The sequence below is a fragment of the Mobula hypostoma genome, chromosome X1 (assembly GCF_963921235.1).
Source record: "Mobula hypostoma chromosome X1, sMobHyp1.1, whole genome shotgun sequence".
Taxonomy (NCBI): Eukaryota; Metazoa; Chordata; class Chondrichthyes; order Myliobatiformes; family Myliobatidae; genus Mobula; species Mobula hypostoma.
Window position 1 is genome coordinate 8820978 of NC_086128.1, and position 27879 is coordinate 8848856.

The 27879-nt window shown below is 44.1% G+C and overlaps 1 protein-coding gene across 2 annotated transcripts in view; it reads left to right on the top strand.

Annotated features, from left to right (window-relative positions):
* The window catches only part of LOC134340508 (transmembrane ascorbate-dependent reductase CYB561), a 30286-nt gene extending 5321 nt beyond the window's left edge, over window positions 1-24965 (top strand). For both annotated transcript variants that reach the window (XM_063037823.1, XM_063037822.1), the window contains exons 2-6: window positions 2293-2524; window positions 10279-10377; window positions 11773-11876; window positions 15456-15613; window positions 16851-24965. In XM_063037823.1, coding sequence (XP_062893893.1) covers window positions 2317-2524; window positions 10279-10377; window positions 11773-11876; window positions 15456-15613; window positions 16851-17052 — 771 coding nt within the window. In that variant the 5' untranslated portion in view covers window positions 2293-2316 and the 3' untranslated portion in view covers window positions 17053-24965. The remainder of the gene's footprint in view (window positions 1-2292; window positions 2525-10278; window positions 10378-11772; window positions 11877-15455; window positions 15614-16850) is intronic.
* Window positions 24966-27879: the final 2914 nt, after the last annotated feature.

Below are 27879 nucleotides of genomic sequence, written 5' to 3' on the forward strand. Positions count from 1 at the left end.
TCTTCACAAGGTCCTTTGCTGTTGTTCTGGGATTGACTTGCACTTTTTACGCCAAAGTACGTTCATCTCTAGGAGACAGAATGCGTCTCCTTCCTGAGCGGTATGACGGTTGCGTGGTCCCATGGTGTTTATACTTGTATACTATTGTTTGTACAGATGAACGTGGTACCTTCAGGCGTTTGGAAATTGCTCCCAAGGATGAACCAGACTTGACATCATTTTCTGACCTCAATCCAATAGAAAATTTGTGGGCAGAACTGAAAAAGCGCGTGCGAGCAAGGAGACCTACAAACCTGACTCAGTTACACCAAACAACAGGAATTCTGCAGATGCTGGAAATTCAAGCAACATACATCAAAGTTGCTGGTGAACGCAGCAGGCCAAGCAGCATCTATAGGAAGAGGTGCAGTCGACGTTTCCTATAGATGCTGCTTGGCCTGCTGCGTTCACCAGCAACTTTGATGTCAGTTACACCAGTTCTGTCTGGAGGAATGGAACAAAATTCCAGCAACTTACCGTGAGAAGCTTGTGGAAGGCTATCCAAAAGGTTTGACCCAAGTTAAACAACTTAAAGGCAATGCTACCAAATATCAACAAAGTGTATGTAAACTTCTGACCCACTGGGAAAGTGATGAAAGAAATAAAAGCTGAAATAAATCATTCTCTCTACTATTATTCTGACATTTCACATTCTTAAAATAAAGTAGTGGTCCCAACTGACCTAAGACAGGGAATGTTTTCTAGGATTAAATGTCAGGAATCGTGAAAAACTGAGTTTAAATGTATTTGGCTAAGGTGTATGTAAACTTCTGACTTCAACTGTGCATGGAAATGAAGCATATGCAGGTAGCAGTTTGGAAGGCAAATGGAAAGTTATCCTTCAATGCAAAGAGATAGGAGCATAAATTCATGGAGTCTTGGCATAACCGGGCAGTACAGGTAGCTCCCACATTAAAAAGTTGGGGCAGTTACATTCCTATCTGTTTTCAATATTCTGTAAGGCAAAAACATGTTATCTGTACATGTGTCGAGAATTGCAAGTTGAGAGAAAACTGTAAAGATTTACTTTTTCTCTCACAGGTTCAATGACAGTGAATTCATTCTGTATCTCAGTTTTGGGTGGTGATTTGTGAATTCTGCAAGGGCAAATAATCTGATCCCGAATAGCCGTAGCAGAGATGTCACATACTACATGCAGTTTCAGTCAAGAAAGGGAAATATTTGTATTGAGGATGACGCAGAGCAGTTTGATTCAGTTGAGGTCTAGGATGAAGGGGCTAACATAAGTTAAACAAGCTGGGCCTATTCTAGGTGGATTTCAGTGGGATGACAGGTGATGGTATTTAAACATGTCCAAACCTCTGGGGACTTGACAAGGAAGATACCAAGAGGAGACCCCAAATATGCAGCAGCATCTGTGGAAACAAAAACAATTAAAATTTCAGAATTGAGCAAATAGGAAAACAAGTTTGTTTTAAGTTTGCAAATTGGGCGAGAGAGAGAGAGAGTGATGGATGGGACAGAGGGAATATTTGAGACAGAGTAGCAGGGGCTGCAAGGGGGTGGAGGAGGGAGAGGGAGAGGGAAAAAGGCTGCAATGAAGTCACGTGGCCAGAGCTATGGTTACAGTTCCAGTCTAAATGCAATGTTTTCATACCCTGGGCCTTACCTATTAAGGAAAGTGCCACACGTGCTTTTTGTTCCAAAGCAGCCATATTACCCTATTCTGCTACCTTTATGGGTTTGTGGATGTACACTACAATGTTCCTCCATTTCTCCACACTCCATTTCTGCGTATTTATTGCAGATTCCCTTGCTTTCTTAATCTTCCCCAAATATATCACCTCAATCTTCTCTAGATTAAATTCCATTTCCTGTCTTTTTGCCCTACTGACCAGACCATCTATATCCGTTAGCTTTCCTCCTCGTTGCCAAATACATAGACAATTTTTGTATCATCAGCAAACTTCTTTATCCTTCTCCCTATATGTAAAGTTTACATCGTTATTGTATATTACAAACAGCAAGGGACCCGCGACTGAGCATTGTAGGACCTTGCTGGTAGCTCCATTCCAGTCACAAAATAACTCCTTGCTTCCTGTGACTGTGCTGATTTTGGATCTGATTTTCCTCTCTCCCTTGGATCCCAGAGGATTTATTTATTTGTCCAGCTTGCCCTGTGGGACCTGGTCAAAAGCCTCATTGACTCCATCAAAAACGCTGCCTCATTAACCCTTCCTGTTACAATTTCAAGCATTCAATCGGCTTGGTCAGTAATGATTTCTTCCACAGGCCTGTGGACTCGAGAAGCCTGGGATGGAAGCCAACTCGGTGGAGGGATGTTGCAGAGGCCGACTGCACTGGTTGGTAGCTGGGACCCAGATCCTTGGGCTGGCTTCAGTGATCATGACTGGTGTATGGCTAGGTCACTATCAAGGAGGCTTTGCATGGGATGGAACTGCTAACCAATTCAATGTCCACCCTCTGTGCATGGTGATTGGAATGGTCTTCCTCTATGGAGATGGTGAGTACCAGACTCTCTTTTTCTGCATGTTATGCATCAACTAGCCTTTGTTCAAAGCAGGGTTGTGCAGTTGATGAAATGTGCCCATCACTCTGACAAGGATGACAGTGGCAATCACCTCTCTGCATCACAACACAACCTGGCTAATTTATCATTGAATGAAACAGTGAGATGTGATCTATAGTCCTGAACATTTATTAAAATTACTAAACTGCACAGACTTACTGTGTGACCTAGGGCAGTAGTCTCCCCATCCAGAGCTCAGGATATATGGTTTAGTTTATTACTGTCACATGTACCATGATAACAGTATCATGCATACTGTTCACACAAACCAAATCAAACAGAGCATTGAGGTAGAACAAGGTAAAATGATAACAGAATGCAGAATAAAGTGTAACAGTTACAGAGAAGCTGCAGTGCAGGTAAACAGTAAGGTGCAAGGTCATTACAGGGTAGTCTGTGAGGTCGAGATACCAGAAGTTTTTTCAGAAAGAATAAAAAAGAGGTGAGAGTAGATATTGCACTGCTGGAAAATGACACTGGAGGGGTAGTAATGGGGACAAGGAAATGGTGGATGAACTAAATAAGTATTTTGTATCTGACTTCACTGTGGAAGACACTAGCAGTATGCTCGAAATTCAAGAGTGTTGGGGCAGAAGTGAGAATAGTTGCTATTACTGAGGAAAAGGTGCTTAGGAAACAAAAAGGTCTGAAGGTAGATAAGTCACCTTGTATAGATGGTGTACACCCCAGGGTTCTGAAAGAGGTGGCTGAAGAGATTGTGGAGGCATTAATAATGATCGTTCAAGAGTCACTGGATCCTGGCATTGTTCCAGGAGACTGGAAAATTGCAAATGTCACTCTGCTCTTCAAGAAGTGGGGGAAGGCAGAAGAAAGGAAATTATGGCCAGTTAGTCTGATCTCAGTGGTTGGGAATACATTGGAGTCGATTGTTAAAGATGAGGTCTTTAAGGGAAATTCTTTCCTGACAAATCTGTAACAAGCAGAATAGACAAAGGAGAATCAATGGATGTTATGTACTTGGATTTTCAAAAAGCCTTTAACAAGCTGCCACAGACAAGGCTGCTTAACAAAATAAGAACCCATGGTATTACAGGAAAGGTGCTAGTATGGATAAAGCAGTGGCTGATTGACAGAAGGCAGAGTGGGAGTAAAGGATGGCCTTTTCTGCTTGGCTGCCAGTGACTAGTGGTGTTCCCCAGGGGTCTGCGATGGAACAGCTTCTTTTTACGTAAAATGTCAGTGATTTGGATGATGAAATTGATGGCTTTGTGACCAAGTTTGCAGACAATATGAAGATAGGTGGAGAGACAGTAGTGTTGGGGAGGCAGAGAGGCCACCTAGACAGGTTAAGACAGACTTAGACAGATTAGGAGAATGTGCAAAGAAGTGGCAGATAGAATACAGTGTGAGGAAGTGTATAGTCCGACATTTTGGTAGAAGGAACCAAGCTTAGACTGTTCTAAATGGGCAGAAAATTCAAAACCCAAGGTGCAAAGTGTCTTGGGAGTCCCTGTGCAGGATTCTCTAAAGGTTAACTTGCAGGTTGAGTCAGTGGTGAGGAAGGCAAATGCAATATGCCATTTCGAGAGGACTAGAATATAAGAGCAAAGATGTAATGCTGAGGCTTTATAAGAGCACTGGTGAGGCCTCACTTGCAGCATTATGAGCAGTTTTGTGCCCCTTATCTAAGAAAAATTATGCTGATGTTGGAGAGGGTTCTGCCAAGGTTTATAAGAATTATTCTGTGATTGAAAGGGTTAGGATATCTGAGGAGCGGTTGATGGCTCTGGGTCTGTAGTTGTTGGAATTTAGAAGAATGTAGGGGGATCTCATTGAAAATGATTTAATGTTGAAAGGCTTAGATAAAGTAGATGGGGAGTGGGAGAGTTTCCTGTAGTGGGAGAGTCTAGGACCAGAGGGAGCAGCCTCAGATTCTACTTAGATTAGAGATGAGGAGGAATTTCTTTAACCAGAGGGTGGTGAATCTGTGGAATTCGCTGCCACAGGCGGCTGTGCAGGCCCAGTCATTAATGTATTTAGGGCAGAGGTTGATAGATTCTTGATAAGTCAGGGCTTGAAAGGTTACGGGGAGATGGGAGGAAAATGGGATTGAGATGGAAAATGGATTAACCGTGATGGAATGGCAGAGCAGACTCGATGGGCCGAATGGTCTAATTCTGTTCCTACGTCTTGTACTCAGGGACAATTCCGTAGTCTTTTATAGTCGGGTAGAAGCTGACCTTGAGCCTGGTGGCACATGCTTTCGGCCTTTTGTATCTTCTGTCCAGTGGAAGAGGGGAGAGGAGAGAATGTTCAATAGAGCAACACAGCAAGGAAACAAGCCCTTTGGTCTATTGAGTCTGCACTGACCATCAACCATGCAATTACACTAATCCTGCTTTGTACCCCCTGCATCCTCATCAACCCCCTCCAGAATCTACCTCTCACCTCAGGGCAAATTGAGAGGAGCCAATTAACCCACCAACCCGCACCTCTTTGGGATGTGCGAGGAAACTGGACCAGTCAGGGAGGACTCACCTGGTTACAGATGTAATGTGCAAACCCAAAACAGGCAGCACCCGAGGTCAGGATTGAACCTGGCTCACAGTAGCTGTGAGGCAGCATCACTCCCAGATGCACCACAGTGTCACCCTGGATACCTGCTGGGTTACTCTCCTTACATGTGTTCGCTTTAACATCTGCTGAATATTTGTTAGATTTTACTTATTAAGTAATATTTGATTTTTTTTGATGTTCTCAGGAATCTCTCACATATTTTGGGAGAATAAGATGTGTGACATTCACTGTTACGAATATGAAGGTTGGGAGTCAAGGGTGCAGTGTCTAAGTAGATTTGGATTTGTTAGGGGTGGTGGACTGGGTGACTTGCACAGATGGAGATTAGAGAAGAAAAATGTAGACCAGGACTTGACACTGGACAACAATTTTTTTCAGAATTTTTTTTTGGTTATAATAGACCGCTTGAAGCTGAACATAAATATAACTTCAGGCTACTTTTATCACATAAGAATTTGGAGAAACAAGAAATTAACTTTGATTGAATATATTGAGTTTAATTGCTTAATGGTGCTGACGCTTTGCAATAGTTTAACTAAGATAAAAATGTTTTGTTGATTTTCATTTGTACTCTGTGTCTGAGGCTTCTTGCTTAAGTGTCCAACAATAATCAGCCAGCATTGATGGATTCCAGTTGCCCTGATACTGTTTCTTCATGACCACAATGTCCTGGTGAAACCTTTCACCATGCTCGTCACTGACAGTGCTAAGATTTACAGGGAAAAAGTCTAAATGGGAATGCAGAAAATGAATCTCATGTTGCACTTCATGGTTTTGTATGCTTGAAACATATTGTCAACCAGTTGCATGTAGTTTGGTGCTCTGTAGTTGCCAAAAAAAATTTCAACAATGTCCTTGAATGCCTTCCATGCAATTTTCTCTGGTCCCACTAGAAGTTCTTCGAATTGCCTGTCATTGATAACCTGTCTGATTTGTGGACCAACAAAAATGCCTTCCTTAATCTTGGCATCAGTTATTCTGACTTGAATTATGAATTAAAATAACAATTAGAGGCAATTTAAAAAAAAGGTGTGTGATAGGAGAATTTCATGGTGATTTTCATGAACAGCAGCCAAGAATCCATAAGATACACAAAAGTATTCAGGAAGCAAAATCATTTTTGCCCAGTGTTATCACTGCTCTCAGTGATTCTGAGTGGAGCAGGTTGACATCAGGAATCTTACCTGTTGCGTCCATACTTCCCTTTGAAATATCCCATTGTCCTATTGATTACCAAAAAATGAATGTAGACTAACCAGGCTGTTCGAAAGTGAACTTTACTGGAGGCCATATGTGTTGTTGGCTTGCTACTTGACCCTGGTGGATATTCTTATGGTGGTGGAGAATGGGCTGATCTGATTCAGATCCCAAGTAAGGTCATCAGATATCAATACTATATACACTCAGCAATCAAATCAAGAGCAAACAGGCAAGGTCAGTGGATAAGGTAGAGTCTGCAGAAAAAAATAGGAGATGGGAGTTAGGAGTTGATAGAGGACGGGGAATGGGGGTTATAGGGTAGGATCATTTGTCCTCTGGAGTTTTCTCAACAAAAGTTGCATTCTTTGAAAATTATGAAATATTTCTTTAAGAATTGTCACCACCATTGGGATGTTATGTTGAAGTTGTACAAGGCATTGGTGAGGCCTAATTTGGAGTATTGTGTGAGGTTATAAATGCGAGAAATGCAAGCAGGCTTTTCCCACTGAAGTTGGGTGAGGCTAGCACTAGAGGTCATGGGTTAAGAGTAAAAGGTGAAATGTTTAAGGGGAACATGAAGGGGAAACTTCTTCACTCAAAGGGTGGTGAGAGTGTGGAATGAGCTGCCAGAAAAGGCTTCAGCGCTTAAGAGACCTTTGGATAGGTACATGGATGGATTGGGTATGGAGGCCGCAGGTCAATGGAACTAGCCTGATTAATGGTTTCACATGACTAAATGGGCCAAATGGCCTGTTTTTGTGCTATAGTGTCCTATGACTCTATACCGTTTGATCCAATGGCCTTGGTTAGCTTGCTCCTCGAGCCGATGCAGTTGATCTTACTTGCTGAATACTAAAATTTATACCATATTCTGATCACATCTCCCTGTCATTTTCATAATATCACCTATTAACTCTGTTCTACCAAATGAGACAGAATCTCAAGTAGTCTTGTGTCTTGTGGATTGACAAAATGTATGCAGTCTATGAACAACACACATCAAAGTTGCTGGTGAACGCAGCAGGCCAGGCAGCATCTCTAGGAAGAGGTACAGTCGACGTTTCAGGCCGAGACCTCATCCTGACGAAGAGGATGAGGTCTCGGCCTGAAACATCGACTGTACCTCTTCCTAGAGATGCTGCCTGGCCTGCTGCGTTCACCAGCAACTTTGATGTGTGTTGCTTGAATTTCCAGCATCTGCAGAATTCCTGTTGTTTGCAGTCTATGAACTCTTGTTTCAGATCAGTTTGCCATTTTGATTTGCCTAGTCTAACAGATTGCAATGCATAATGCTGCCTACATTATATTCAATTGGGCTAGTCTTCTTTATAAATTGATACTTTATTCAGCTGTCTTTAGTTTCTGTCTGTTTTTATGTTATTTCCATCCATATTAAACAATTTCCTTTCATTAATTTGACTGCCTATTCTTCCATGGGCCCTTGTTCAATGGCCAATGAGAACACCTTGTGTGAGCACTGATAACATTGGGGCTAGTGCCTCTTGTCATCAACATTTCTGGCTGTCACCATTGGTTTATGATTTCAGCATTTTGTAGGGTTGCAGCTTTCTGGCAGTTCCCAAGTGCTAGATTTAATGATGCACCCCTTCTGTCTTTAAGAATTACTAATGCCCACTAGCTCCATGCTCCAAAATTCCCTTGCCAAGCTCCTTTGCTTCCTCATCTCTCCACCCTCACTGAGATGCTCTGTCTTTGAACACGCTTTAGATAACCTGACCTCCAATTTCCCTTGTGCCTTTTTCCCCTGATAATATTTCTGTGAAGCACTTCAGTATTTTAAGAATGCAATCATTATAAATGGATGCAACTGTTACTGTGTGCCTACAAGCTCAGTGAGACCAAAGTCAGGCAATGAATCTGAGCCCATCAGTAGACTTTGTGAGTGCTTCACAGCAGGCTAAGACCTGAGACTAACCATCAGGTTAAATCTCTGCCACCATCACTGTCTACATTACAATAGGAAGAGACACACATACTGTCTGCACCCTGGAGCTCAGCAATAAACCCAGGCAGGCCTTGTTTGTTGATGAGAAGTGTCTGCTAACCCAGCACAGGTCTGGTATTGCCTTGGGGCTGTTGCCTTTAATGAGGTTTCCATTCAATCTGGGAATGCTAAATGAGCTATTAGATGGCTTGGTCTGCTGACTATGACGATATCCAGACGTGAGGAATAGGAAACCAGATCAGTTTGTAGCCTTAAGCTAACTGAATTCAATTTTATTTGCTTGTAAAAAGGAAGACGGTTTGACGTACAATCAGTATAATTGTGCTTTTTCATTTATGTCTCAAGGATAAACATTAATCAATGGTACTCACTCAGTTTATGGCCTGTTGGGGTGGGGGGGGGAAGCGCGGGTGCACTTGATGGAACTACAGACTGAGAGCTTTCCCTTCTTTGATTGAACCTGGGGCTGTCCTCTGAAACCATGTCTCAAAACAAACTACTACCCTCCTTCACCAACTCCCGTCTCTAGTTGCAGACCATAGTGCAAAGTCCCAGTGTGAAAGCATCCCTGGGATCTCAGTCCCTGGTTGTTGGGATCAGGTGGGAGATTTTCTCTCCTCTGTGTAGCTGACATAATTAATAAAAGCTACTTCTATATGTCATTACGTTAGAGAGAGAGAGAGAGAGAGAGACCCTGATCATGCCAGCTTTTAGAGATTCTAATTCCTCACCAAATTTCCCTGTAACCACAATTTTCCATCATTTCCCCACAGATTCTACCACTCACCTCTTCTCTTCTATTCCCCACTCTGGCCTCTTACCTCTTCTCCTCACCCGCCTATCACCTCCCCCTGATGACCCTCCTCCTTTCCTCTCCGACCAGATTCTTCCTTCTCCAGCCATTCCCACCGACCTGGCTTCACCTATCACCTTCTAGCTAGCTAGTTCTCCTTCCCTTCCCCTCCCAACCTTTTTTATTACGGCAACTTCCCCCTTCCTTTCCAGTCCTGAAAAAAAGGGTCTCAACCTGAAACATTGACTGTTTATTTATAGAAACATAGAAAGCCTACAGCGCAATACAGGCCCTTCGGCCCACAATGCTGTGCCAAACATGTCCTTACCTTAGAAATTACCTAGAGTTACCCATAGCCCTCTATTTTTCTAAGCTCCATGCACTGATCCAGGCGTCTCTTAAAAGACCCTATCTTATCCCCCTCCACCACCATCGCCGGCTGTCCATTCCATGCACTCACCACTCTCTGCGTAAAAAACTTACCTCTGACAGCCCCTCTGTACCTACTTCCAAGCAACTTAAAACTGTGCCCTCTCATGCTAGCCATTTCATCCCTGGGGAAAAGCCTCTGACTATCCACATGATCAATGCCTCTCATCATCTTATACACCTCTATCAGGTCATCTCTCATCCTCCGTCACTCTAAGGAAAAAAGGCCAAGTTCACTCAACCTATTCTCATAAGGCATGTTCCCCAATCCAGGCAACATCCTTGTAGATCTCCTCTGCATCCTTTTTATGGTTTCCACATCCTTCCTGTAGTGACGTGACCAGAACTGAGCACAGTACTCCAAGTGGGGTCTGACCAGGGTCCTATATAGTTGCAACATTACCTCTCGGCTCATTTCCATAGATGCTACCTAACCTGCTGGGTGACCCCAGCATTTTGTGTGTGTTTTGCTCTGGATTTCCTGCATCTGCAGAATCCCTTGTGTTCACCCCAGATGTTGCTACTTTACCAAGAGTCTTGTGCCATACACTTTAACTTGGACACAGTGGTGGAGAGAAGAGCCAGTGAGAAGAGTGTGTATCCACGTCCCCTTTGTTGGTGTTTGGCTGTTGGTCATATTTAGGTCTCCTTTTGAGTTTCTCCTCGAACAAAAAACCATGAAAGTCACCATAGGTGCAAGCTTTACTCTGCAACACATCACACCCTCTGAACATCGCCACTAACTGAGTGTCTCTCTTGCAGCAATCCTGGTGTACAGAACACTCAGAAACGAGGGTAAAACCACACTGAAGCTGCTTCATGCATTCATCCATCTGATTGCACTAGTGGCCATCATTGTAGGTGAGTCTGTGGCGGCAGAGATCTGCGGGGGCATGCAATGGGAATGGGAGCGTGCCCCAAGAGTAGGGGCATGTGCCAATGAAAGGGCGAGGGAGGCAGGAATGAGTGAGGGTGACACAGGGGAAATGGAGAAAACCCACTGGGAAGGTAGAATGGTTTCTAAATTGCGTGACTTTTTTATAGATGATGTAAAATGTTTTTGCTTTTAATTTTGTAGTCCCTCTGCCTGAATCATTAATGGCCCTGAATCAGACACTTCATATTAAAAGATACAAAGTACATTTATTATCAAAGTATGTATGCAGTATACAACTGTGAAATTCATCTTCCCACAGACAGCCACGAAACAAAGAGCCATGGAACCCATTCAAAAAAAGCGATCAACTCCCCCCACGCGCAAAAAAATACCGCCCAAGCTGCAACAAAAAAAGAGCCAAAAACACAGGCTATTAAACACAACATTAAAAGGCATAATTCAGTTCAGTTCAGTGTTCGTTATCTGCAGGCTGCCCCGATTCAAAATCACCTAAGCTAGCAGCAAAAAGAAGGAACGACCAGAAACGGGAGCACATCATAAATGTGAATTTGAGTCCACAATCCACAAACCACATCAATTAAGCTTTGCTCCGGCACCACCCTCCAACAGCATCAAGGAAGAGAGAGAGAGAGATCATTCGAATGCAAAGACCTGTCCTTGGAGCAGTGAGCGAGAAGGAAAGAGAGGCCATCACATGTAGACCTCCTCCGGCAACAGCAAGCGAAAGGCTTGTAGATGCCTTTGAAGGCTCGCTCGTCTCTGCACTGGCCTTGATGATTTTGATTTTCCTCGGCACTTTAATCGGTGAGATCAGCGAGAAGTGGAGTTCGATCATGGGCTCCTGCCCCGTCTCCAGGCTTCTCGGCCTCCATGCTGCACGCTTTGCTCACAGCCTCATGGAACCCTCTTGGAGACAACTAAGTGCCAGATCACCCAGTTGACCCAAAAACATACTGCCAGAATGTAGATAACAGGCTCCAACAGTAGCAGAATCACATCTGAAATAAAAAGAGGAGTTAAAAGAAGTGAAAGAAGTTGCTCTGTGATCCACCTTGAGGATGACGCCTTTGGTAGCCTTGTTTGCTGGCGCTATCTTCTTCCGGTGCCAAGTTATTGTGGGTCAGTGAAGGGATATGGTAGATATAGACAGTGTCAGGCAGCAGTTGGGCTCTGCTCAAGCACTCAGGGATGTCCGAGTTTTGGATTGGTGACCTGGCCTGGAGCTTTATTGGGAGAGGGTCAGTGGTTTGAAGGAGCTTGCCCTTGGTGGGGGTAACTGGGGTTGGTGACCAGGGCATCGGTTGTGATTGTTCACTGCTGTAACACTGCAGGTGTTCTTTGTGTTTTCCCTCTCCTAGGTGCAGTCGCTGTGTTTGATTTCCATGCAGCGAACAATATCCCCGACCTGTACAGCCTTCACAGCTGGTGTGGCCTCTCCATCATCATTCTCTTCTGCTTACAGGTAGGTCCATCACTGGACCACCCTGTCCTTTGGGGTGGTCACCCTTAGGTGCTCCAATGTGAGGAGGATCACCTTGACATCAAGAACCCCTCTTCCAGAAATGTTTGAGATCGAGGCTGAGAGGGAACTGTCTTAACTTGCATTGGTCGATTTGTTAGGGAATATGGCATTAAGGGATATGGACCCAGATGATCTTTGATGTCTTAAGCGGCATGTTAAATTGGCAGTGTGGCAAAAGTTTGATTTTAAAATGGATACATTGCTAGAAATGTCCATCTCGCACAAGACCTGTTCTTGCAAACTAAGCGCTGAAAATCCTGACTATACATTTATGTGTGTAACTATGATAGCTTATAAGGGTTTGTTTCTCTCATAAGAGGGAAGAAGCGCAGTGTATATCATGTAGGGGCAATGCTTAGACATTGCACTAGGTAGAGCTTTAATACAGCTCCGAAGTCGGCATGTGAGTTTGTCAGTCACATGAGATGGATGACTATCAGGAAGAGACTGATTATGGATATTGGTGATCCAATGGGTAAGCTTGATCATTTAGATTGCACCTCAATATTCTTACATGCTGAACTTGAAAGCAATTGTCATAGTTGGACATGGTGAGCTTTCAGGCACACACATGATTTAAGCCCAGATCTGAACATGAATACAGCTTGGTGCTGTACTCGGTGAAGAGCCAGGAAGAATAGTTTGAGATAAAGTTGTCTTCTTTTTCTTCTGAGGTTTTATGGCGGTTGGCAAACAGCTTTAAGGTGCATTACTGCCACCTTCTGAACTGGAGTGTGGGTCAGGATATCTAAGTCCTATATATTTATATTTGCAGCAAATCCTATAAAAAAGACAAGTATTCTTGAGGAAAATCAACCATCCCCTCTCTTGATTATACCTTGGACACCTCACCAGTACATGCTCAACTGTTTCTTGTTGACTACAATCCTCACACCTTCTATTATTGTGTTTTTTTCCCATTTAAAACAATATACTATTTAACTCAGTGTGTCCAAACCTCAATCTCAATATTATCATCCCCTCCTTGATTGAGATAAGGTCATTGAGCAAATAGTGATGGAATTACTCCAGCATGTGGAAATTTTGACATGCTGTGCCATTGCAGTTCTGGATGTTGGTCAGGGTGTGTGTTAACTGTAGGGTAAACATGGAGCATGGAACATAGAACAGTACAGCACAGGAAAAAGCCTTTCAGCCCACAATGTTGTGTTGAACTAATTAATCAAATGACACATAATCTGCACGTGGTCCATATCTCTCCATTCTCTGCATATTTATGTATTTTATTTGCCTCTGTAATATCTGCCTCCACCAACATCCCTGGCTGCCTATTCTAAGCAGCCACCACTCTGTGTTTAAAGAAAACTTGCCCCACACTTGTCCTTTGAGTGTTTACCCTCTCACCACCTTACCTCAAATGCATGCTCTCCAGTATTAGACATTTCGACTCTGGGGAAAATTATACAAGCTGTCTTCTCAACCTATGCCATATATCATTTTATAAACTTTATATCAGGTCTCCTTGCCTCTCTTCTGCCTGAGAGAAAATGGCTCTAGTTTGTCCAACCTCTCCTTACAATTCATGCCCTCTAATCTTGGCTGCATCCTGGTAACCCTCTCCAAAGCCTCCACATCCTTCCTGTATTGGGACAACAAGAATTGAATCCAATACTCTGGATGCAACCTAACCAGAATTTTATAAAGCTGCAACATAACGTCCTGACTCATGAATTCAGTGCATCAACCGCCAATGGCATGCTTTAAACTCTATCAGCTTGTGTGGATACTTTCAGGGCGCTGGAGATTTGAACCTCAATATTCCTTTGTTCAGGTTGAATTGGATTGTGGAGGTTGAGCAGGGTGTGTATGGAACTAGTAGGGCAACATCTCTGCTCAGGCTATCGCACGCTAGTGCACAGTTTACCAGTGTTCTCATGGCTAGCAGCCACAGAGGGCTGTGAAGAGGTACCAGGCCACCACAGTTATTTATTTATCAATTTATTGAGATACAGCGCATAATGGGCCCTGGCACTGCGCAGCAACCCCAAATTTAACCCTTGCCTAATCACGGGACAATTTACAATGACCAATTAATCTTCCTAGTACGTCTTTGGACTGTGGGAGGAAACCAGAGCGCCTGGAGAAAACCCACACATTCCATGGGAAGGATGTACAGACTCTGAACAGATGACATGGGAATTGAACTCCAAACTCTGCCCCATGTTATCCACTGCACGAGCAATTCACCCCATGGAGTGAAGTCAGTGCAGAAGAACTTACAAATGTGGATACAATCATATAGGGATTGAAGATTATTTATTTCATTCGTAGAATGTTGGTGTAACTGGAAGGCTGTGCTGCATCTATTACAATAATTTCCATGGGGTGGGCGATCCAGGTGATGTTGTGCACACAGAAGAGGTTAGGCTATTACGCACCAGGGAGATTTGCCACTGGGTTTTCCAGGGAAACTGTGTCTTTAAAGCTGGTACCAAACAAGCAGGCTTGGAAAGCCATTCAACTAACTGGCACCTCCCCGGGCCCTTGTCCTTGCACAGCAACAATCTCCCTATAGCCACCCTTCGTGATTGCCCAAGTCCACCTTTGCTGCTGGTTGCAATATTGCTCTATAATTAGTCCATATCTGTGGTAAGTGGCAGGTAATATTCAAATGTGCCAGATAGTGACTTATTCCAATAAATGACAATCTAACCACCTACCCCGACATTCAGTGTGAGTACTTTCAGCAAGGCTTCACACTATCAGTGTCTTGGGGGACTTCACTGAATAGAAACTGAGTTGGACCAGTGACATATACTTACCCACCTCTGCAAGAGTGGGTCAGAGGTAGGGTATTGTCCAGTGAGTGATTCGCTCTAGAATACCCAACCTCTGACCCACCACTTGCCTGGATGAGTGCAGCTCCAACAGCTGTCAAGAAATTCTATTATCCAGAACAAGGGAACATGCTTGATCAACATCCCGTCAACCTCCCTAACCTTTCATTCCCTTCACCGCTGCTGCAGTGTGGCTGTATTGTGTACCATGTACAAAATGCATTGCAGTTCCCTGTACAGCCTGTTCCAAAACACCTTCCAAACCCGTCACCAGGTAAGGCAAGGGCAGCAAGTGCATGTACAGGCTCCTGTTGTTGTCATATACTATCCTGATCCAGATCAGATCATTGTTCCTGTATCATCTCTGTGTCTAAACCCCGGAACTCCCAGCACCTTCACCAGGCGCAAGTGGTTTCAGGAGGCATCTCACCCCCAATTTCTCAAGGGCAATAAGCCCTGACATTGTTATCATTAAATAATTTTAAAAAACAGAAAATTCAGCAAATGCAAGAAAGTATGGAGATTCATGTACAAATAATATGTTCTGGAAGACAAGCAGATAGTTGTGAGAATACAGAGAATTTTAAAGCAATCAGATGAAGACAACAGAAATCACTCTGTTTCTTCAGTGACTGACTCTGATAGAGTTCTGACGAGTTATTATGACAAGTCAGTGTTAGGTTAAAATATAAAATATCTTTCACCGACTCTTCTTTTGCAGTGGGTTATGGGACTGGCCTTCTTCCTGTTTCCTGGCGTGACCTACTCACTGCGAACTATCTACTACCCCTTCCACGTGTACTTTGGACTGGCACTTTTTATTCTGTCTATTGGCACTTGCCTGATCGGGATCACAGAGAAGCTGTTCTTTTCTGTCAGGTAAGAGTCAGTGGGACTCGTTAGTTAAATGAGGTAGGAGTCGCAGGTTCAGCTTAGCTCAATGTTGCAATCACCTCAGGGCCAACAGTTCCAGAGGAGAGATATTTAACTGAGTTCCACAGTACTGGTGAATGCAAGGTTTTCCACAGCATCACCCCAGGGGAGTTGCTTCTCTGAACCAGCTACAAGCAATCAGAACCCAACTACAAGGGGGAGGGTCTCCCATTCCCCCATCTTGTCCTTGTGACCACTGGCCAGGGTGGGACTACCCCTACTCCCCAACCCAAGGAGGAGCAAACCCTTCAGTAAGGCAGATTAAATGAAGAAAATGTAAAGTTCCTCACTTGTACAGAATGTACATTTTGATTTAATTTAAAATATGACTTGGATCTCATATGATTGGCTCCATCTACCTGTATTGTGGCTTCAGCTGACTGTGAATGGAGCTCCAGCGACTGGACAATTACCCACTTATACACTCAGGTTTAACGATTCTCAGAGTCACGCAGTGTGTTTGATCAATGCATTTGTTGCAGCTGTACTTTCAGAGAAATACACCCTTTGTTTTCTTATGGTGAACCTGGAGCTCCAACTTGTGTTGGTGAGGAGGGGAGTGAGTGGTGAGGGGAAAGTGATTGTCCTCACTGCCGATATTGTATCAGACAATGCCACGGTGAGCTCTGTATGCACGTGCCCAATTTTCCACTGGGTGTGACCTCACCTAGAAATGGACTGCCAGCATGATCTAACCCAGATTAACCCATTCATACATGAAATTTGTGTGACTCTCTCTTCACTCATTGTTTCACTGAGATATCCATAGGATAGTTCTGGCCAACAGTACACCAATACACCAACCATCCCTACCCTAAGAATTTCCATTGTTGTGAAGGTTTCTTCATTTTCTCTGCCAGTTTCTCATTTGTGGAGTTGTTGGTGCTGAGATGGAGAGTTTAGACACTGGGTAATTATAACTCTGCTTGCCTTCTAATTATCCATGAGAAAGAGAACAATGTATGATGCAGGGACATTGGAGTGGGGTGATCTGGGGGAATAAGTCTTGGGTTGAAGCAACCAGGGTAAAAAGCTCTCTACCAGACAATATCATAGAAACATACAGGCCCACTAGCTGCTGAACCAGTGGCAAAATGTAAGCACCCAATCTATACTGATCCTGTTTTGTTCCTACGAACCAGTTTTTCATGATTAAGGATCAATTTAATTGTTTCCCTTGCAGAGACACATACTCTAAGTTTGACCCCCAAGGAATCCTGGCGAACACCCTGGGGCTGGTGCTGGTTTGCTTCGGGTTTCTGGTCACTTACATACTGACCCGCAACGAGTGGAAACGTTCAGCGAGCCCCGAGGAGGAGGCCCTGTCCCTGCACTTCAAAACCCTGACTGAGGAAGGAAGTCCCGACCCAGTGCCGAGCCAGTGAAGGTCAATGATCAAATCGAGAGCGTGGAGTTAAAAAGTCATAACAATGTGGTGTTGCTGTGTGAGTGAGTGTGTGCACATGTATGAAAGTAACAGAAAAATGCAGCAAGTCCGTTAACATCTGTGTTGTTTGTCGGTTCATGATGTCCACACTTGACTTTCTTCCTAAATGCCAAGTTGTCCATTTCTCCTGCCAGGTTGCAGTTTGGGTCACTGAATGGGGCAGTGATACTCTGCATCTCCTTTCTGGCCACATGCACAACTTCCTGCTTGAGTCATTTGTCCACCCTGCTGCCAGTCTTCATTTAGCTCTCTGTGGGCATGTATTGTGCCACCTTCAATGCCACCGAGTCGGAAGTGGCGGACAAGCCTGGGTTGCAGCAACACTGGCACACCAGTGTTGTAAGGGAGGGGCTGGAGGAGGTGTCCTTGATTTCAGGCTTGTGAAACGGTGTGAAGCTGAAGTGAAGGAGCTCTGTCATCCTAGCACCAGCCACAGCGACATATTCACCCTGGTGCCCAGGGAGATGGTTGACTTGGACTGTGGTTCCAAACAAACTATCCAGCATTCTGCTTGGGGTCTCCTGAGACAATAGACAATAGGTGCAGGAGTAGGCCATTCTGCCCTTCAAGCCAGCACCACCATTTACTGTGATCATGGCTGATCATCCACAATCAGTATCCAGTTCCTGCCTTATCCTCATAACCTTTGATTCCACTATCTTTAAGAGCTCTATCCATCTCTTTTTTGAAAGCATCCAGAGACTTGGCCTCCACAGCCTTCTGGGGCAGAGCATTCCATATATCCACCACTCTCTGGGTGAAAAAGTTTTTCCTCAACTCCGTTCTAAATGGCCTATCCCTTATTCTTAAACTGTGACCTCTGGTTCTCGACTCACCCATCAGCGGGAACGTGCTTCCTGCCTCCAGCGTGTCCAATCCCTTAATAATCTTATATGTTTCAATAAGATCCCCTCTCGGCCTTCTAAATTCCAGAGTATACAAGCCCAGTCGCTCCAATCTTTCGACATATGACAGTCCCGCCATCCCGGGAATTAACCTTGTGAACCTACGCTGCACTCCCTCAATAGCAAGAATGTCCTTCCTCAAATTTGGAGACCAAAACTGCACACAGTACTCCAGGTGTGGTCTCACCAGGGCCCTGTACAGCTGCAGAAGGACCTCTTTGCTCTTATACTCAATTCCCCTTGTTATGAAGGCCAGCATGCCATTAGCTTTCTTCACAGCCTGCTGTACCTGCATGCTTGCTTTCAGTGACTGATGTACAAGAACACCTAGATGTCATTGTACTTCCCCTTTTCCAAACTTGACTCCATTTAGATAATAATCTGCCTTCCTGTTCTTACCACCAAAGTGGATAACCTCACATTTATCCACATTAAACTGCATCTGCCCACTCACCCAGCCTGAGGTGGTGAAGGTCACCACATTGATTTAAGACTGCTGCAAATGACACACTCTTGTCGAGAGGCATTATCACTTGTCAATTTTTTTTCTGCACAGTTTGCTGAGGGATTGATGAGGAATCATGCTGTGTTCCTGGGCAGCCCCCGGCTTGCAGCTCAATGAAACACACACAGCCTGACATATAAACAGAGACCTCATTGATCCCAGGAGACTCTCCCTCCAATTAATCCTAGGTCATTAACTTAGAAAATGACGTGGGACCAGTTCTCATGCAGATGATGCCAACCTCAAGCCAGTTCTCTAATAACGCCCCCTCTCTACACTACTATCCTTTCTCTTCTCCCTCCATTTTTCTTGCACCCCTTCCCTCTCTTCCCCACCTCTTTTCCCCCACCTCTCTTTTTACCACTTCTATTTTTCCCCTTCCTCAACCCCTCCGTCTATCGCCTCCTCCACCTCCTTCCCTGACTACCTGTGCCTGCCCTCTGCTGCCCTGCAAGATGGATGCCTATTATGAGGCCAGTCACATTGTTCAGTGAACCAGCCCTGAGGCAGGCAGGAGAGTTAAACGGCATCGGATGCAGGAAGATCTGTTGGTGTCTTCTCTCCTGTGGACTCAAATTTATTCAAAGAAAATCAGCACAAAGACAAATAATATGGAGCAATACGTAATGTGTGCTTGGAATATGTGTACCAAATCAATGGTTCAATTTAATATCAGAAAATGTATATAGTATACAACCTGGAATCCTTGCTCTTCGCAGACATCGACAAAACAGAGAGAAAGAAATAAAAACAAAGACTGTATGACAGAAACATAAGATCCTCAAAGCCCCCCTCCCCCTCCCAAGCACAAGCAGCAGCAAAAGCATTAACTCTCCCCCCACTTGCTCCGGCAAAAGCATCACCCCTCACAACCCCACCAAGCAGTAAATCCCCCAGCAACCATGAGTCCATCAAAAACCACTGTCCATCCCAGCACTTCGACGTCTCAACAGGCCCGCTCCCTCACGAGAGTGGGAGACCAGCTGCTCTCTTCTCTGAGCCCCTCCCCCAACTCGAAGGAAGAGTGGAATTAGCGCACTCAGTGTAATTTCACTGAGTGAACAGGCATATTTCCTGTTAAGAAATAACTCAGAGTAGAGAAGGAAAACGCTAATAGCCACATGAGTACATGTATTTTGGGAAGCCTACACTGCCTACTTGGGTGGTGGGATGGAGGTACATCTCTACCAAAGGGGGTGTAAGGTGCTCCTTCCCTCCGCTAGCCTGCAGGTCACCCTCGAGCAAGGTGTAGTACCTGCTTAGCCTCCTGATCAGGGTCACGTGAAGCCATGGGAACAGGTGGTGGATATCGTATGAGCAGCTGGTGCACATCGCAAGACCACTAACGCCAGGCAGACAATCTCTGAAGAGTAGTGATAATGACTGGGGTGACCTTTCTTGTAAAGACACTGCCCAGAAGAAGTCAGCAGCAATCCATAGTCTCATAGAGAATGCAACATGGAATAGGCACTGTGGCCCATTGAATCCAGACTGACCCATTTACACAACTCCAATGTTAATCTCATTTCTTATTCTCCTCGTGTTCCCATTAGCCCCTTCAGTGAACTGTCACTCAGGAGACTGCAGATGCTGTTTTGGGTCAAGAGCCTTTGTTGGACTGAAAGATAGAGGGGAGATGCCCAACATAAAGAGGTGGAGCAGGAGTTGGCAGGTGATAGGTGGATCCAGGTGGGGGGGGGGGGGGACAGGCAGATGGTTCAGTGGTTCAAAGGTTCAATTTAATTTCAGAGAATGTATACAGCATACAACCTGAAATTCCTTTTCTCCACAGACATCCGCGAAACAAAATAAGACTGTATGACAGAAACATAAGATCCTCAAAGCCCCCCTCCCCCTCCCAAGCACAAGCAGCAGCAAAAGCATTAACTCTCCCCCCACTTGCTCCGGCAAAAGCATCACCCCTCACACCCCACCAAGCAGTAAATCCTCCAGCAACCATGAGTCCATCAAAAACCACTGTCCATCCCAGCACTTCAATGTCTCAACAGGCCCGCTCCCTCACGAGAGTGGGAGAGAGAGGTATCACTCCTGCAATAGACGAGAGGGGAGACCAACAGCTTGCTGTCTCCATATTGCAGTCTGCAATTTCAAAGCTACAATCTAACTTTTTTTAAAAAAGGAAAGCATTTTATTTTTCCATGGAAAAAGACTAACAGGACAGGAACCCACAATTGTTGGAAGTTCAAAAATTTGTTTTATTTAACAAGGAGCCAAACCAATGACTAGAGATCAATATGCTTCACCTAGGTACATGTTCTTCAACTATGATTCCCTCTGTTTATGCCTCTTCTTCCTCCCATTGAAAGGTTCATACCTCTTCGGCTAATGTATTGTCACCCTCGAGCTGCAATTCTCCCCATCTGTGGATAAAGTTGTACTCTTCCCAAAGGTTTAGGCTGTGTGATGGCAGCATCAGCTGAACTAGGAGGAGGATCCTGGCTAGTGGATGGAATATCAGCTTCGTCTGAAGGCTGTGCAGATTCTTCCTCCTGATGTCCTTCAATTTCTAACATAACATCTGAACTAAGTCCTTCTTGGTCTGCTCCTTCAATAAACACTTCATCACCATCATCACCACCTCCAGATTCAACTGTGCTGGACAGACTGCTCATGGATGTTGCACCAATCTACGTTTATAACTTATTTTGATTTCCATATTACACTGGACAACAAAGATTTTGCTTCCTGAATACCTTTAGGTGTATCTTATGAACTTTGGGCTACTGATCATGAAAATCACCATGAGATTTCCCTATCACGCACCATTTTTTTAAAAAGCTTATGTTTATTATTTCAATTCATAATTCAAGTCAATCAAAATGTTGCCTGCAATGTAAGCTGGAAAGTTTCCTATCTTGTCCAGGCGTGGGCATGCTTAGGCAGCGCAACTGCTGCATGGCAGGACAGGTTTTAGTAATAATTATTGGGTTCATAGAAAATAGGTGCAGGAGTAGGCCATTCGGCCCTTCGAGCCAGCACCGCCATTGAGTATGATCATGGCTGATCATCCAACTCAGAACCCCGCCCCAGCCTTCCCTCCATACCCCCTGACCCCTCTAGCCACAAGGGCCATATCTAACTCCCTCTTAAATATAGCCAATGAACTGGCCTCAACAGTTTCCTGTGGCAGAGAATTCCACAGATTCACCACTCTCTGTGTGAAGAAGTTTTTCCTCATCTCGTTCCTAAAAGGCTTCTCCTTTATCCTCAAACTGTGACCCCTCGTTCTGGGCTTCCCCAACATCGGGCACAATCATCCTGCATCTAGCCTGTCCAATCCCTTTAGGATTTTATACGTTTCAATAAGGTCCCCCCTCAATCTTCTAAATTCCGATGAGTATAAGCCTAGTTGATCCAGTCTTTCATCATGTGAAAGTCCTGCCATCCCAGGAATCAATCTGGTGAACCTTCTTTGTACCCCCTCTATGGCAAGGATGTCTTTCCTCAGATTAGGGGACCAAAACTGCACACAATATTCCAGGTGTGGTCTCACCAAGGCCTTGTACAACTGCAGTAGTACCTCCCTGCTCCTGTACTCGAATCCTCTTGCTCAGTACTGTAAGGATGGAATTTGCTATCACCAGGCACAAAAATTTCTGTGAAGGATTTTGATATTTGAGACAGATGCTTCCCAGAATAACTGATGCCAAGATTAAGCAAAGCATTTTTGTTGGTCCACAAATCACTGGAGAAAATCACATGGAAGGCATTCAAGGAAGTTGTTGAAATTTTTCTCGGCATCTACAGAGCACCAAACTACATGCAGCTGGTTCAAAGCATGCTTCAGGCATATAAAACCATGAAATGCAACATGTCACTAAAGATTCATTTTCTGCATTCCCACTTAGACTTCTTTCCTGCAAGTCTTGGTGCTGTTAGTGATGAGCATGGTGAAAGGTTTCACCAGGACATTGCGGTCATGGAGAAAAGATACCAGGGCAACAAAATATTTTTAACTTAGTTGAACTATTGCAAAGCATCAACACCTTTATGCAATTAAATACATTATATTCAATAAAAGTTAATTTGTTGTTTCTCCAAATTCCTACATGATACAAATAGTCTGAAATTATGTTTGTGTTCATCGTCAAGCAGTCTATCATAAACAAAAAACAATTCTGAGGAAGCAACACTTTTGAAAAAAAATTGTTGTCCAGTGTTATTTGGTACACATATTCCAAACACTTATGTGTTGCTTTATATCATTTTTGTTGGTGCTAATTTTCTTTAGAGGGCCAAATTTGCCCAACTCTGTGCCCCTGTAAATGGGAATCCACATTCTAGCTGCCCCTTTGCTATCACAACATCTGGGTTAAAGTGGTCAGTGGTGTGAATCTGGTTCTGATCCCACATGTACGTCCATGAATTTTGGATCCTTTGGGCTTGTGTGAGAGATATTATTGAACATCTTCTTTTGCTGATCTTTGAAAATACTGAAGACATTCCCATCATCCTGATCTTGTGTTACATATTCCTAGTGATTTTTTTTTCAACAATGATTCCTGCCATTGAGTATTCCGTTTGCACTACTGGCCATCAGATAAATCCATTCCATTTCAGTCTTACCAAGGTAAATGACTTGAATTGAATAATTGTGAAATTATATAGCACAGAAACAGGCTCGATATCTGTGCCGACCAAGGTGTCTGTCTGAGCTGTTGAATATTCTCCAGCTCCAATGTTTTTTAATTTTTAAATGCCCTTTTATTTTTCTCCTGGGAAATTTAAGGACTTCAGGCAGTCCTGGAGAAGTGAAGGCCTAGGTCCATAAGACCATAAGACAAAGGAGCAGGTTGGCCATTCGGCCCATCAAGTCTGCTCTGCCATTTTATCATGAGCTGATCCATTCTCCCATTTAGTCCCACTCCCCCGCCTTCTCACCATAACCTTTGATGCCCTGGCTACTCAGATACCTATCAATCTCTGCCTTAAATACACCCAATGACTTGGAATTGAGGAAACCATCTGCTTGAAAAACAGGAATTATTTTCCGTATTTTCTGTTGCTCCCTTTTGCACATCTCCAAGAGCGAGGCAAGTGGTTCAAAAGTGAAAGCAGGGATCATGGAATTGCTCATCAGGGCAGGCAGCAACTGTGGAGAGAGGAACGGTTTTGGGTTCAGGAAGACAAGGCCGGAGTCTGCTTTCTCCACAGGGAGACCCAAGAGCTCAACAGGAGATCCATAAATCCCATCCACTGGGAGTGTGGAGGACCGTCCTCAGGGCACCCTAACTGCACTTCACCGATGAGCTGATGCAAATCATGTTCCAAAAAGAGACGGTCCATGTAGCGATGTCAATAACCCACCTGAAACACAGACCAAGGAGTCTTAACACATGCGCAAGTCGAGGGGCGCGATGAAACCCCACAGTGTAGTGAAGGTGAAGTGTGACTCTAGCGCTGTACAGCCCTGTTTTTGACATCCCAACAAGATTGCATCCGCTCCTCTGCAATTATCCCCACATCTCCATGTTAATTTAAAATGGGATTATTTTAATTTAATAGGATTTAATTTAAAGGGATTTGGTGGGCAGTGTGGAGGGAGCTTTACACTGCTGCTGGTCTTGCTCTGAGTGTGGTTAATGGGTTGGTATTTAACCCAACCTGGATTAACACCACCCAGACAATGCTGGAGGAAGTCAGAATGCCATGCGGCATCTATGGAGGGAAATAAACAGTCAAGACTTCAGACTCCTAATGAAGAGGCTTGGCCCAAAATGTCACCTGTTTATTCCCCTCCATAGATGCTACCTGACCTGCTGGGTTAGCATTTTGTGTGTATTGCTCAAGATTTCCAGCATCTGCTGAATCTCTTGTGTCTCTGGATTTGCTCCTGTAGCATTTGCAGGTACTGCATGAAGGGAGATTTACTGTACAGCAGCTGTGGAGAAAACAGACTGCTTCAAGCACAGATCCACTAATAAAGGGCCTGGGATTGAAAGGCCAAATCCTTCACCATCTTCACAGACATTGCTTGAGCAGCTGACTGACTACTGTATTTTCTAGGCTAAGTTACATGCCATTTCTGACTGTCCTGTTTGTGCAGTTTTTAAAAAAGTGTTGATACTTTTGTGAGGTTCCAGGTTTTAGAAGCAGAGGATACACATCAGCAATGAGAGGGTTTCAACAGTTTGCCTGTAATTCATAGAACTCGCTCACTGGGTTCAGCTCTGGTAATATAGCCAAGTGATTTTGCAGGCAGTATGTCTACTTTTGTCTTAAATGTCTAATACCAGGAAGGAGCAGTGCAGGTTTCAGCAGGCTGCAAAAAAATTGGATTCTTAGTATTTATTTATCTTTCCATGAACAGTTTCAGCTGCAGATGTATGTCTATTGGTTTAGAACTTGTGTACTTTGTTCCATGTAATATTATTATCGTCTTAAGTAAATGTTGCAACACAAAAGAATCTGTGTGCTGCGTGTTTCCTCCTGAGATCTGGTTAAAGCCTTTTGTTTGGATTTTTTACAGCCCAGGGGAGCTGCCTCCTGTTGTGTCATCACTGTCAGTAGCCAATAAAACATTGGACCTGGTGCAACCAGGCCTCTGCACGGAAGTTTCTGATTGAGTACCATTAGTATTCTTGGACACCCTGTTTACAGTTCCACCTGAGACCTCGCTTGAAACTCTGCCAAAGTCACGTTGGACGAGTGGGAGAGATTTTATTATCACTGACATATGTTGTGAAAATTGATGTTTTGTGGCAGCAGTACAGTGCAGGACATAAATATTACTGTCAGCTACAAAATCAATAAATAATGCAAAAGATGAATAATGAGATCATCTTCATGGCTTTATGGACTATTCAGAAACCTGTTGGTGGAGTGGAAGAGGTTGTTCCTAAGATATTGACTGTGGGTCTTCAGGCTCCTGTACCTACTCCCTCATGGTAGATATACACTCATTGGCCACTTCATTGGGTACACCTGTACACCTGCTCATTGATGCAAATATCTAATCAGCCAATCATGTGGCAGCAACTCAATGCATAAAAGCATGCCGACATGGTCAAGAGTTTCAGTTGTTGTTCAGACCAAGCATCAGAATGGGGAAGCAATGTGGAATGATTGTTGGTGCCAGGCAGGGTAGTTTGAGTATCTCAGAAACTGCTGTCCTCCTGGGATTTTCACATAGAGTTTACAGAGATTGGTGTGGTAAGAAAAAAAATAACATCCAGTGAGCATCAATTCTGTGTGCAAAAATGCCTTGTTAATGAGAGAGATCAGAGGAGAATGACCAGACTGGTTCAAGCTGACAGGAAGGTGACAGTAACTCAAATAACCACACGTTACCGTAGTGGTGAGCAGAAGAGCATCTCTGACCACACAACACATCAAACCTTGAAGTGGATGAGTTACCACGCCCAAGACCACAGGCATACACTCACTGGCCACTTTACAGGAGGTACCTAATAAAATGGCCACTGAGTGTAAATTACATAAATAAATAGTACCATAAAAGGAAGAATAGGGTAGTGTTCATAGGCTCATGGGATATTCCAAAACCTCATGACAAACAGCATTAAACTGTTTGAGATTTACTATGTGTGGATCTTCGGGCTCCTGCACCTCCTCCCCAGACATAGCAATGAAAAGAGGATATGTTCCAGATGATCTCAGAATGGGTAACACACACCAGTACTCATCAAGGGATCAGAAGTGGAAAGGATGAACAGTTTTATGGCCTTGGGTGTCAACACCGAGATGCAACAGGACTTGGGAGTCCTTGTGCAGGATACTCTTAAGGTTAACCTCCAGGTTGAGTCGGTGGTGAAGAAGGCAAATGCAATGTTGGCATTCATTTCTAGAGGAATAGAGTATAGGAGCAGGGATGTGACGTTGAGGCTCTATAAGGCGCTGGTGAGACCTCACTTGGAGTACTGTGGACAGTTTTGGGCTCCTTATTTAAGAAAGGATGTGCTGACGTTGGAGAGGGTACAGAGAAGATTCACTAGAATGATTCCGGGCATGAGAGGGTTAACATATGAGGAACGTTTGAACGCTCGGACTGTATTCCTTGGAGTTTAGGAGAATGAGGGGGGATCTCATAGAAACATTTCGAATGTCAAAAGGCATGGACAGAGTGGATGTGGCAAAGTTGTTTCCCATGATGGGGGAGTCTAGTACGAGAGGGCATGACTTGACGGGCGCCCATTCAGAACAGAAATGCAAAGAAATTTTTTTAGTCGGAGGGTGTTGAATCTATGGAATTTGTTGCCACAGGCAGCAGTGGAGGCCGAGTCATTGGGTGTATTTAAGGCAGAGATTGATAGGTATCTGAGTAGCCAGGGCATCAAAGGTTATGGTAAGAAGGCGGGGGAGTGGAACTAAATGGGAGAATGGATCAGCTCATGATAAAATGGTGGAGCAGACTTGATGGGCCGAATGGCCGACTTCTGCTCCTTTGTCTTATGGTCTTATGGTCTTAACATCTCTGAGGATCTATCCTGGACACAACATATTGATGCAATTACAAAGAAGGAGCAACAGCGGCTATATTTCATTAGGAGTTTGAGGACATTTGATATGTCTCCAAAGACACTCGCAAATTTCAACAGATGTACCGTGGAGAGCATTCTAACTGGCTGCATCACCGTCTGGTATGGAGGGGGGGTCACTACACAGGATCAAAATAAGCTGTGGAGAGTTATAAACTGAGCCAGTTCCATCATTGGCACTAGCCTCCAGGACATCATCAAGGAGCGATGCATCAAAAAGTCAGCATCCATCATTAAGGATTCCCATCACCCAGGACATGCTCTCTTCTCATCAGGTAGGAGGTACAGAAGCCTGAAGACACACATTCAGTGATTCAGGAACAGCTTCTTCCCCTCTGCCACCTGATTTCTGAATGGATATTGAACCCATGAACACTTCTTCAGTACATTCCTTCTCTCCTTTTGAACTACATATTTAATTTAACTTTATACAGTGGCATGCAAAAGTTTGGACACCCCTGGTCAAAATTTCTGTTACTGTGAATAGCTAAGCGAGTAGAAGTTGAACTGATTTCCAAAAGGCATAAAGTTAAAGGTGACACATTTTGTTAATATTTTAAGCAAGAAAACTTTTTTATTTCCATCTTTTACATTTTCAAAATAACAAAAAAAGGGAAAGGGCCCAAAGCAAAAGTTTGGGCACCCTGCATGGTCAGTACTTAGTAACACCCCCTTTGGCAAGTATCACAGCTTGTAAACACTTTTGTAGCCAGCTAAGAGTCTTTCAGTTCTTGTTTGGGGGATTTTCGCCCATTCTTCCCTGTGTTGGGCACGTGGCCAAGTGGTTAAGGCATTCGTCTAGTGATCTCAAGGTTGCTGGTTTGAGCCTTAGCTGTGGC